Source organism: Monodon monoceros, unplaced genomic scaffold, assembly GCF_005190385.1.
Source record: "Monodon monoceros isolate NGI ecotype Baffin Bay Population unplaced genomic scaffold, NGI_Narwhal_1 Super_Scaffold_21, whole genome shotgun sequence".
NCBI classification, from domain to species: domain Eukaryota; kingdom Metazoa; phylum Chordata; class Mammalia; order Artiodactyla; family Monodontidae; genus Monodon; species Monodon monoceros.
The window spans coordinates 127,201,726-127,214,938 of record NW_021703778.1 but is presented as its reverse complement, the minus strand read 5'-3'; the positions used below and the strand labels follow the sequence as shown (position 1 = coordinate 127,214,938).

Below are 13,213 nucleotides of genomic sequence, written 5' to 3'. Positions count from 1 at the left end.
GGGCTTGTGAGTCTAGAATTATATATTATTCAAACTGAAACTTTATATTTGAAATGCTGACTTTATGGTGTAAGGATAAACACTCTTAAGCAGCAGTTGCAAAAACAGTGACTCGATTCTGCCACTCAGTCCTTGAAACACTGCGAATTACCCAGAGTTGCTCTAATGGAAATCCCTACTGAAACATGACTTCTTTCTTCTCTCCTTTTTCTCTTGTTATATAAAAACCAGAATAAACTATACACATACATGATGCTGCTTTTAAGTCTTTCTCAGCCTAATATTATGCTTATCAATTACTTTGTGTTGAAGGCCCATATGAGTTATATACTGTATAACTGCTGTATTTCCAGTTTATATACTAAATTTTCAGTTTAGCCCCAGGGTGAGATAGGAAAGAACCCTGAAGCACAAACATCATCAAATGCATGCATAATGCAGACCTCACAGCAGCCTATGGTTATGGTCCAATTCACTTTTCTATAATGAAAGGTCAGGGAAATAGCTAAATCTGCTCTTTCTGATACAAACAAGCTGAGGATTTTGCAGCTGCCTCCATTGAGCATCAGTATTGTACTGATTTACATTTTCTTTCATTTGAATATAAACCTTCAATACCATTGACCTTTATTTCCAGAAGGAATATAAAAAAAAATTTTATGAGGTTTTGATAAGTACAGTTTTGTGGGCAGATTTCTTGCAAATCTTTAAGTAAATGCACTTAATAATTCTACATCTTAAGTGTGACTTCAGTTAAACATAAAAACAACAAACCATCAGCAAAATAGCACTAGACAATAAATATTTGTTGAAAGAATAAACAAAAGGATGAATGACTTTATTCATTATGTATTCCTACGTTATTTCTGCTTGCCCAGCTACCTTTTGATTGTAACTTGGCTTCCTCTTTTCATTTGCCTTTAGGGAAAGAATGACTCCTGTGGTCATTCTGGCATTACAGTTATCAATATTTTCCTCACAGGAACTAAAAAGTTGGCATTCTGGGTTTATTTAAAGATACCTCTAGATAGTTGAATGTTTCACTGCAGGACCTAGGATAATGCCTGAAACTCTGTAGACATCTTATACAGGTTCAATGAATGTATCCTGCTTCAGGCTAGGTTATCATTCCATTTAGTCTGTGACCAAAGACACTCTCTGCTATGGTCTGAATGTTTGTGTCTCTCCAAAATTCATATGTTGAAATCCTAATCCCCAAGGTGATGGCATTAGGAGGGTAGATCTTCATCTGTGAAGATCTTTGGAGGGTGATTATGTCATGAAGGCCCTTATAAAGAAGCCTCATAGAGCTCCTTAGCCCCTTCCAATAAGTGAAGACCCAGTGAAAAGATAACATCTATGAACCAGGAAGCTCTCACCAGACACGGTATCTGCCAGCACCATGACCTTGAACTTACTAGCCTCCTGAACTATAAGAAATAAATGTTGTTTATAAGCCACCCAGTTTGTTATATTTTGTTATAGCAGCCTGAGACTAAGACACTCACATTTTAAGAAACTAAATAAATAGTAATCCTAAAATAAAAAATTTAAATGTAGCAGATGGCTTATCAAATAGGAAATACAGCAGACGGAGGGTATTGTTATATGACTTTCTTCACTCTAAATATTCTGCCATATACTTTGGACAAAGCCATTTCAAGTGCAGGTGTGAGTTATTGGCTCATAATAAATTACATGGCATAAGGCTAACCCTAATATTTTTACACAGGTGAAAATGGATTAAAATGGACAACAGGGACAACCTTTAAGAGAGAAGAAAAGGGGGCTTCCCTGGTGGCGCAGTGGTTGAGAGTCTGCCTGCCGATGCAGGGGACATGGGTTCGTGCTCCGGTCGGGGAGGATCCCACATGCCGCGGAGTGGCTGGGCCCGTGAGCCATGGCCACTGAGCCTGCGTGTCCGGAGCCTGTGCTCCGCAACGGGAGAGGCCACAACAGTAAGAGGCCCACGTACGGCAAAAAAAAAAAAAAGAGAGAGAGAGAGAAGAAAAGGGAAGGGTAGCACAAAATTGCACCATGTAACTTTTGAGAGGTGGCAAGGGGAAGATGGCTGCTATTGCTAGATAGCCCCTGCCATGTGCCCAATAGTAAACGGAGCATGGCAAGATGTGCCCATGAGATGCTTCAGTCTCTTATACTACAAACCAGCTGGCTTTGCCTCTTTTTCTCTCCCAACCAATGAGAACTTTCCAGGCTTGGCTCCACATCCACCTGGTTATTGCAGCAGCATGGGTCCACAAATGCCAAAAGTCTGAATCGATCATACTTATTTGGCTTATGTGAAGAAGGCTTGGTCTTGGGTAATTATTTAAAAAAAAATAGAATGCTTTGCATACAACCATGGAAGTTCAGATACTGCTGTGTGAATTGCATACACTAATAATGTAGAGTGGTGAGGACCCACTTGACATCTGTTCCAACAGGTTGGGACTGGAATAGAGGAACCCTTCCCCCTCTTGTCAGGATCATGTGATCTGAAAAGATGCTCTAGAAAGCAAAGGTAGGATAGTGGTAGCAGGAAGAATCAGATAAAAGATGACTTCTTAAAGCAGAAGACGTTGAATAGAGCAGCTTTGTGGCTTTTGCCTTGATATGGCTAAGGAATAACAATGAAATAAACACATACAGTTATGTGAAATTAGGTATTATACTTTCAAATATCTTTTATTCACTGTCAGCTTGAGGTTGGCTACATGGCTCTGTCCTTCTGGTCCCAGCTCATTTCCAAGAGACAGAGGCAATCTCAACTAACTCCCACAAATACTGATTGATATCTGCCCTCACCAAGGTCTAAATCAAGATAGTGAGGTCAGGAGAGAACCTGAGGTTCCCTGCTCCTGCCAAATGGATAGTGATTTTGTTCATCATCTCTGAGGATCAACATTTTCTTCAAGAAAGATCATGCTACTTAAAAAATTGTGGCCTTATGCAATGGTCCCCAAGAGGATAATCTTCTCAGCATAACCTAATAAGCACAACATTTAAACAACAGGAACATTCATTCAGTACAGGGAAGGGAATAATTTTTTTTCTTTTTTTTTTTTTTTTACGGAGGAAAATACTCTGACCAGGTAGCTGTACAGGTAGTCCATCAAGAAACCTAAAGGGATAGAGATATTTTAAATGTTGTGATATTCCGTATATTAAATAACCTTTATAGTACTTTGCACACTGTACTATAATGTATCTGTTTACTTGTATGTATCCCCCACTAGGCAATAATGTCCTTGAAGAAGGAACTGAGTCTCTCCCATTCTCTTTTGTATTGGAACCTAGCACAGAGATACCTGGCACATAGGTGACCATCAAAACACTGTAGAATGAATGCTGTTATGGGTAGCAAATAGATCAAAGCTCAGAGCTAATTTCAGATTCTGAAAGTTGTCCATAGAAAGACTGGAGAAGAAATTGACATGCAGGTACTCAGAAAGCAATATAAACAGAAACAAGGGCTCTGATCTTATGTGCTTTGAGTCAGGGCTGCAGTGTCTAGTTGGGCGGGTTGTTCACTGTGTAAGATTATCCAGCCAAGGGCACAAATTGGAGCAGAAATCCAGCCTATGCTCTACTTACCAAGCCATGACTGCCAACAGTGTTTTGTATCTGCCCATGGGAAGCAATGCCTTTTTTCAAACACATACAAGCTAGAGATTGTCCTTTATTTGTTGTTTTGTTTTTTATTTTTGGCTGTGTTGGGTCTTTGTTGCTGCACGTGGGCTTACTCTAGTTGCGGCAAATGGGGACTACTCTTCGTTGCTGTGCGCAGGCTACTCACTGCTGTGGCTTCTCTTTGTTGTGGAGCACCGGCTCTAGGCACATGGACTTCAGTAGTTGCAGCACACAGGCTCAGTAGTTGTGGCTCAGGGGTCCTAGAGTGCGAGGGCTTCAGTAGTTGTGGCATGTGGGCTTAGTTACTCTGCGGCATGTGGGATCTTCCCAGACCAGGGATCGAACCCGTGTCCCCTGCATTGACAGGCAGATTCTTAACCACTGCACCACCAGGGAAGTCCCAGACTGTCCTGTTTTAAATAATGGCAATCTCTGACAGGTTAGATCCCAGCAGCAAGAAAAAAAATGCTCTATCAATCTGATTCCATCACAAATGGTGGAAAAAGAAACTGAATATTGTCTGATCTTGAATTGAGAATACTGACATTGGAGATTGTTTTTCTCTGGATTTTTAACATAGGGTGATTGGCTTATAAAACTTTTTTTGTAATATAAAAGAACCGCATAGGGGAGCCTCCGCATTCAACCTGATCCCAGGAAATAAGCTACAGAATCAGAGATGCATGGAGAACAGGTTCCAGTTCTGCAGGGGGCCAGGGTTCTATCCTTGGTTAGGGAACTAGATCCCGCATGCCGCAACTAAAAAGGTCCCATGTGCTGCAACTAAGACCTGGTGCAGCCAAATAAATAAATAAATATTAATTTTTTACAAAAAGGTTACAGAATTCCATTGCTATGAGACTTTAAGAGAGCATCTAGTCCAATAATCATTTAATTTTACAGATGAGGAAACCAAACAGATGGAGATTAAGTGACCAGCCTGTGGTTAGTTATCAAAACTAAGTCTAGAACCTGGTTTTCTGGTTTTCAATCCAGTAATCTATCACAACTGTCTGTGCTTGACACCATTATAATCAACATTGACGGTGCATCCACTGTGTGGGAGAGATTGAGACATATAGACTTGGTCTCCAACAGGGGCATTACAATGAGGTTGAGAAAACAGAAAATAAGTATTGCAAGACTAGCAGTAATATGAGATGGCATATGAAGGGAGATTTAGACTTGGGTTTGAGTGGGAGTGGTGGCGCAACGTAAGCAATTAGTGGTCAAGTGGTGGAATGCCCTCGCATAGGCCGACAATTCTGGAGGGACCAGAACCAGGTGATCGATAAGGTCCAGCTGGGGCTGCAGGCAGGCCTAAGGTCACAAAACCAGTGTCAGGAGAATCCAATTTCCCAGGGCCCTCTCGACGGGTAGCTTAAGCCTTTGGGCTCGAGACACGCATTGCAAGGATGAGTCGGCTAAAGCTTCTCCACACCTGAACTCTGACCCTCAGAAGGGCGGGGTCCGAAGCAGCAGCACGGCAGGGAGAAGGGAGAGGAGGTGAAGGGAATTGAGGAATCACGAGCTGACCCCTCTCCCGCGGCGGGAAGGGCAAGAGGCGCGGATCCCGCACTCCTTGGGCTGAGAAGGGACTTCCGGGGCTGCACACGCGGCCGGCGGGGCGGGGCTCCGGGCCAAGCGCCACCTACGTCGAGCTGCGTGACAATGGGGCGGGCGGCGGAACACGACTGCGGCGGCCGGGGGCCTCGGTGGGGGCGGAGCCGCCGCCGCTGCCGCCCGCAGCCACGGTGAGGATTTGAAAGATTAAAAACTCCTGGTGGAGAGGGCGGCGGCGTTGAATGTGTGGCGGAAGCGCTGTGGGCCACGGCTCGGCGCCGGGCCGGGCAGCCGGCGGCATCTCCACAGCATGAATTACCCGGGCCACGGGCCTCCCCGAAACCCCGAGCATAACGGCCGGGGCGGCGGCGGCGGTGCCACTGCTTGGGAACTAGGCGCGGATGCGCAGCCGGCGTTCGGCGGCAGCGTCTGCTGCTTCGACCACCTGCCCTCCGGGGACCCGGGCGACGACGAGGTGCCCCTGGCCCTGCTGCGCGGGGAGCCCGGACTGCATTTGGCGTCGGGAGCGGAGGACCACAACCACCACCTGGCGCTGGACCCCTGCCTCAGTGACGAGAACTATGACTTCAGCTCGGCCGACTCGGGCTCCTCGCTGCGCTACTACAGCGAGGGCGAGAGTGGTGGCGGCGGCAGCTCCTCGTCGTTGCACCCGCCGCAGCAGCCGCCGCTGGTCCCGACGAACTCGGGGGGCGGCGGGACGGCCGGAGGGGGGCCCGGGGAGAGGAAGCGTACCCGGCTCGGCGGTGCGGCCGCCCGGCACCGCTACGAGGTGGTGACGGAGTTGGGCCCGGAGGAGGTGCGCTGGTTCTACAAGGAGGACAAGAAGACCTGGAAGCCCTTCATCGGCTACGACTCGTTCCGCATCGAGCTCGCCTTCCGAGCCCTGCCGCAGGCCACCGGGGCCCGGGCCCGGGCGCAGGACCCGGACGGCGACCATGTGGGCGGCCCGGCCTCCCCCGCGGGGCCGGCCTCCAGCTCCGCGGAGGACGACGCCGAGGACCGCGTCTGCGGCTTCTGCCCGCGCATTGCCGGGCACGGGCGCGAGATGGAGGAGCTGGTGAACATCGAGCGGGTGTGTGTGCGGGGCGGCCTCTACGAGGTGGATGTGACCCAAGGAGAATGCTACCCGGTGTATTGGAACCGTGAGTAGCCGGCCGGGGGAGGGAGCGGGACGGGCTGCCTCTACGGGGGCCGACACGCACCCGGGTGGCTTTGGAACTTGACTGCGGGGAGAGCGAGGCGCGTGAGGCCTGGCGTTTGGTCCGAGTAGGGTGGAGACCGTGCAGGCAGCGCCGGCAGGTGAAGGGTAAAGCGAGCAGATGGCAAAACCCCAGCCGCCTGGGGGATACTGCCGGGGTAGCGCCCCCTGGGTCAGCCGGGTGCTGCTGCCATCCCCTGGAGGTGATCCAGGAACGGATGGCCAGCGCCAAAGCTTTAGTTTAGTGATCCTACCTGAGCTTCGTCCACCCCGGGATCTGATTCGGTCTCATTTACCCTGAACTGCCTATGATTTAAATACCAGTCTGCCCTCTGGATTGGGAACGTTTGAGAGAATCTGAATCAGTTATGCACTTGGGAAAAGAAAATTAATCCCTGGCGGGAAGGGAAGGGAGATAGGTTGTTTCCAGTGGTGCGTTTGGGAGAGGTGGAAAGCACTGGTCGAAGCATTTGTGGCAGGTGGAGTCCGCTCACTCTATGTGGAATACTCGTTTTTCTCTCTCAGGTCCTTGTTTACATCTTTTCATTTTTGCCTCTTAACCTTGAAAAGGTACAAGGTTTATGCCTTGGTTTTCTCCTCTGTAAAATAGGGATTACTGTATCTACTTCGTAGGGTTTTTGTGGAGATTAAATGAGGCAATATACCTAAGGGCCTTGGAACTGTGCTTGGTACACACGTGTGATGTAGGTGTTAACAGTAAGTCCTTATTCATTACACAACAACACAGTTAGGTTTGTAATTAGGTTAAGGAGGAAGGCCGTCAGAAACATCCACCATTGCATGTAGCAAATGTTTTATATATATACATGTATATAATATTCTATAATAGCAGAAGCTGTTGGCCCCCAGTAATTTGTGATATATAGCTATAATTTTTATGGTCCCAGTGGCCTAGCTCAGATGTCTTCCGTATATCTTACAACATTCTGCCTTGTATTAATTATATGTATTGATGACTTAGCTTCCTTTCTGTATGTTTAGCATCTTCTGGGCAAAGTCCATCACCTTTGTCTTCATATTCTCATAGGGCCTAGTGCAGAAAATATTTTTTAAAATAGGTATTGAATTGCATAAGCGATTCTATAATGTTAAAACATTCACGTTAAGCATGAGTCACTAAGATAGCAATTACAAGATGTATCAAATCACCAAACAAAATAAGCATAGCAGGAAATTCAGTTTCTTACTACACTTTAAGATGACATTGAAGGCATTTGTTACCACTTTCACAAGGCCAGATTCATATGGGACTTGTCACATCATTCACTCCTTTTGATTATAAGCTCACTAAGGACAGGATATGCTTGTATTCACTCACTCATTTATCTTTTTCCTTTTTACCAGTATTTGTACATCATGCAGTACTCTTGTGAAGGCAATAGGAAAGGTGAAAAAAAAAAAGGACAATCCTTACCCTTGAGGAGCTTCCCACTAAGTCTTTTCTTCAGATGACCTAGACATCATGATAGATTTTTTTTTCCTTTGAAGATAGAAGCACAAGGACTTAATTGGAGTCATAAAGTTGGATAAAATGCAGGGCATCCTTGGAGAGGCCTGGAAACCAAGAGATGAATCTTACCTTAGATCAACTGAAGTATATTCACCTAGAATACTGTGTGTTCTTTTGGTTTATGATAAGATTGTTAATGCTTACACAGTGCTTGACTGTCTACAAAGTGATTTTTTCACATTCATTATTTCATAGTGATGGCAGCAAATGAATGCTAATGTTCTTTATATGAAGAAACGGGCTCAGTGAAATTAATGAACTTGTCCAAGGTCACTCACCTAGAAAGTGGTAAAACAGTTCATAGTCTAGTGGGGGAATACAGCCCAGTGTCCAAAGAGCATCTGACCCACCTAGGGATGAGGATGTCAGAAAAGCTTCTCAGATTATGTGAGACTGAGTCTTCAGGGATGAATTTAATCAGACAGAAGAACCAGGGAGATGGAGAGAAAGGCATACCAGCCAGATGGAGTAACATATGCAAGGATACAGAAGCATTAAACCTCATGGCACTTTGAGGAAATTAGGGCTATACCTGCAGGGGTCAAACCACACAGCTTAGGTTTGAGATTTGACCACCACAGAGACAGACGTGTTTGATTAGGGACATGAGGTGATTGTGAAGGAAGCATCTGCCTGTGAATGGTGCATTTGGGAGAGTAGCTAGAAAAGGAAGAGGGTAGCATGCAGTGCTAAGGAGTTTGGACTTTACCCTGTATCAAGGAACCAAACACTTGAACGTTCTCTATTACTTAGATGATTAGTGACAACACAAAGGTTGAATTGGACAGTTGGAGAATATCATTAGAATGCTAGTGTCATAAATCGAGGAACAGTTAGGGGCTACAAAAATTAACCGGAAAGGAAAAGCTTAGTCTTCTCAAATCTTCTTTCCTATATCAGATCACCAATAGACCAACTATAGCTTATAAATTAATTTTTGTTTACTGGCATAACAGCAACACCTATTTTGACTCCATTTTAGCATTTTCTAGATAGTTTTCTGCAAGATACAATCCTGTGGGTGTCCCAGGCCTCCATATGAGTTGAAAGGAAAATAGTGCTTTTTGTCCATAATTTACTGCTTCTCACAAAATCCCATGTAACTTTGTTCTAATTGGCTCTTCAGGTCTTTGTGTATTATGTAAGTTTTCACACCATCTCAGGAGGGTTCAGTCCCAGTATGGACTCTTCAGCCTTTCTTCAAATGGAAGGACTCTTATGAACTTTGCAGCTTTTCACCTTCCTCCTTTTTACTTTTCTTTTTAAACCTTTCTGGAAATTTTCCAAATAGTGGTAATGAAAGGTTAAAAAAGAGTCCAATATGTTCCTACATATAATGGTGGTAGGATTCTAGTGACTTTTGTGACCTAAGTACACTTTATCTGGGTATTGAAGCCAATACGTTAGCTATCTATGCCTAGTCTAAAAGAAAGGTGTTAATTTAATTTATATTTACTTTTCCTTTTGAATTCTTACTGACAGATAAAATTTGAACCAATTTGGGGTACATGAATTGGAAGGGGAACAAAAGTTTTGTCTACCATAGCTAGGAAGCCAATATTATTACATGTGAAAACTTTAATTATAGGAAACTTATTTTTGTTTATTGACTGTTCAGATATTTTTCTCAATGCATGTGGACATTTTAGATAAAAACTGATCATTGCTGATTATGGCTAAGTGAACTCCCTTGCTCCCTGTGTTTTAACGAAGCTGCTTGTATCCACCTTATAGGCTTGTTTTGTGAATTATTATTATAACATGCTTAGAACAATAGTAGACACAAAGTACTAGGTGTTAACTATATCTGTGTGGATCTCAGAAAACTTTATACCTTACTTGTAGAAACTCACATGAAGGTTAATAAGACTGGGTATTCAAACTGTTGAGTACCGAGGGTTTGTTGTCACTGGCCTTTACCTCATCACAGGTGAAATGTTTGTCAAGAATAATAACAAGAAATGGCCGAAGCATTTAGTAGTAGGCTATGGGAAGGCATTTGGAACATTATAGAGATATTTGATGAGTTAAGAATAGTTTTAGGACTTCCCAGGTGGCGCAGTGGTTAAGAATCCGCCTGCCAATGCAGGGAACACGGGTTCGAACCCTGGTCCGGGAAGATCCTACATGCTATGGAGCACGAAGACCCAATGAAGCCAAAAATTAAAAAAAAACAAAAACAAACAAAATAAAAAAACAAAAAAAATAGTTTTAAAGCAATTCTGATAGCAGTGATGTGTGCAGTGTGCACTAGGCAATATGTAATATCCATTCATTGACTAAATTAGTTATTTTTTTAACTTTATTTTATTTTTATTTTGGCCGTGATGGGTCTTCATTGCTGCATGCAAGCTTTCCCTAGTTGCGGTGAGCGGGGACTGCTCTTCGTTGCGGTGCGCAGGCTTCTCATTGCAGTGGCTTCTCTTGTTGCAGAGCACGGGCTGTAGTCACACGGGCTTCAGTAGCCATGGCATGTGGCATCAGTAGTTGTGGCATACGGGCTTAGTTCCTTTGCGGCATGTGGGATCTTCCCAGACCAGGGATCGAAGCCGTGTCCCCTGCATTGGCAGGCAGATTCTTAACCACTGCGCCACCAGGGAAGTCCTAAATTAGTTATTTAATTGACCAAATATTTATATGAATGTGTAGTTTCCAGAAGCAGTCATTAACTATAAGCCACAGCTTCCCTCACCCCTGCCCTTCCCCCATTTTGTGTACTATCAGGCCTATGTACATTATTATAATTCTAAGCCATTTGCAGTTTCAAACACTTCAGAAATTAATCAGTCTTCATGATATGTTGAAGAGAAAATATTATTATCCCAATAAAATATTGGAAAGTGTTATCCCAATAAAAAGGCAGAAAAATTAGGGCTTTTTCTGCAAGTACCCAAATTATATGATTTTTATTAACTTGGCGTAGCTGTAACCATCTCTTAGGTCTTTTTCATTCAAGGGTTAATAACCTTAATAAGTAATAATCCTTTATGAAGCACAAGGCATCAGAGGAAGGTAATAGAGTCCAAGCTGGTAGAAGGTACTCTTTCTTGATCAGTTTCTGCCTTCAGTAAAGCAGAGCTATAGGGACTAGAGATGCCTGACACTAAAAAATTTGGGAGACTTTTATCTTTTACTCTTTTTAACTGCATTATCTCCCACTAGCTCAGCCTGGAAAGCAGCCTTGGGCTGCACTGGAATTCTGACTGTTCAGGTTTTAGAACCCTGGCGGAAATCTTCTGAGAGCTCCGTTCCAGATCAAGCCTGCTTTAGACTTTGTTTCAGAGACCTACTGAAATAGCACAAAGATATGAATGACTAGTGGGTGACTTGTATGGAGGGTAGGACTTGGCACTACCTGACCAAAGCATTCAGGACTTTTCTTTCCCTTTGCATTGTACCATTAGTTTAAAAACTGATTTAATATCAGTTATTGATCCACCTTGTTTGTGTATGGCTCAAATGTGATAATGCGTGTTGTGCAAGTTGCTTTATATAAATGTTCAGACTAATTAGTATGCTTTTCTTTCCTCCGTCTGTCATCACCCTCTTGTTTCCTCCTTTACTATTTTGCCGTAAAAAAAGACTTTTTCTACTCTTCCCTCTTCCAAATTTTATTTCCTGGGTCTTTTATCTTCACATTACACCCTGTAATTTCTGCTTTGCTAAGATCTTTGATGTCTGAAACCCTACGGCTGATTTTTTTCTGTAGAGAGCAAGGAAAAGCTGGATATGCTGTGCTGGTCATGGAATCCTCTGAGAATTATCCTCACTGGGTGAGGAGAGTAGGGGGATAAAAAGGAGAGAGGGAAGTATGGAATGTGTTCACAGGAAGCCTAAGATGAAGATTCCTGGCAGAAGAGGTGGGGAGGCAGGCAGTCCTAGAATCCCTGATTGTTGGGCAGTCTGATCCAAGACCTTTATCTTTTCATGAGTCTGATGAAATTTAAACTGTGCACTTTATCAAGAAGAACTTCAACATTGATGAAGGTTATAGATATAGTCTCTTCTTTTTTTTTTGCCACAGTACATTCCTAGAAGCTCAGTTAAAAAGTAAAACAAGGAAAAACATTTTTATAGCCACTATATTTAACCTACAATTCTACTGTTTTGAGCTTGCCTTGGTGAAGGGAAATTGTGCCTATAAAAGATGTTGACGGCTTCCCTGGTGGCGCAGTGGTTGAGAGCCCGCCTGCTGATGCAGGGGACACGGGTTCGTGCCCCGGTCTGGGAAGATCCCACATGCCGCGGAGCGGCTGGGCCCGTGAGCCATGGCCGCTGAGCCTGCGCGTCCAGAGTGCTTCGCAACGGGAGAGGCCACAATAGTGAGACTCGCGTACCGCAAAAAAAAAAAAAAAAAAAAAGAGATGTTGAACCACTGACACAAGAGTGGATTAATGGGATGAAAAGCGTAATACAGATACTTTTTTGATATCCCTGGATTAGGGGACACGTGGAATTCAAAGTGGTGAAAAATAGAAATCGCCTGTGCTAGAGAACTAAGGGAAAATGGTAGAAATATTGATATGATCATATAAAAGTAATTCTATGTTCTAATTTTGCCACATTACCATACAATAAGAATAAACTATACAATCATTAATGTTTGTTCTAATATCTTGTTACATTTAACTATATCTACATAATCTTTATAATCATTACACTTGTGTGTTCAAATAAACTCTCTTCACTGACTGTTGGGGGCAAGGCCAGTCTTTGGAAATCACAATGTTATTAATATTTCTGTACCCAAGGACCTCAGATATCTGGAATCTTTTTTTTTTTTTTTTTTGCGGTATGCGGGCCTCTCACTGTTGTGGCCTCTCCCGTTGTGGAGCACAGGCTCCGGACGCGCAGGCTCAGCGGCCATGGCTCACGGGCACAGCCGCTCCGCGGCATGTGGGATCTTCCCGGACCGGGGCACGAACCCGCGTCCCCTGCATCGGCAGGCGGACTCTCAACCACTGCGCCACCATGGAAGCCCTATCTGGAATCTTTGAGAAATATAAATTCCATCTGAATGGATGGCTTTTCCAAATAGTTGAGAGTTAACCTTTTATTTGCTATTGTAGAATTTTAACTATATGAATGGAAAACTCTCTAATATTACTATTCCCCCTTTGGCTACTTCTCAGTGAACCCTCATTCTGAACATCGATGCAGATAGTTCTCGGGACACATGATATAGGACAAAGAACTGGATGAACTATGCTAAAACATAAGACTAAATCACATGCTGTGGAAGGAGCTGCAAAAATAACTTTAGGTGAAGC

At 44.0% G+C, this 13,213-nt stretch overlaps 2 protein-coding genes across 9 annotated transcripts in view; both read left to right on the top strand.

Annotated features, from left to right (window-relative positions):
- Positions 1–5,140, top strand: part of LOC114903906 (nuclear cap-binding protein subunit 2-like) — a 37,579-nt gene extending 32,439 nt beyond the window's left edge. The window contains 1 exon segment of the mRNA XM_029237136.1: positions 4,993–5,140. Coding sequence (XP_029092969.1) covers positions 4,993–5,140 — 148 coding nt within the window.
- Positions 5,141–5,317: 177 nt separating this feature from the next.
- DDHD1 (DDHD domain containing 1) overlaps positions 5,318–13,213 on the top strand; it is a 91,307-nt gene continuing 83,411 nt past the window's right edge. For 7 of the 8 annotated variants that reach the window (XM_029237667.1, XM_029237670.1, XM_029237666.1 and 4 more), the window contains exon 1: positions 5,365–6,356. In XM_029237667.1, coding sequence (XP_029093500.1) covers positions 5,504–6,356 — 853 coding nt within the window. In that variant the 5' untranslated portion in view covers positions 5,365–5,503. Of the gene's footprint in view, positions 6,357–13,213 lie in introns of all 8 variants that reach the window. The other variant, XM_029237669.1, reaches the window with a different exon arrangement.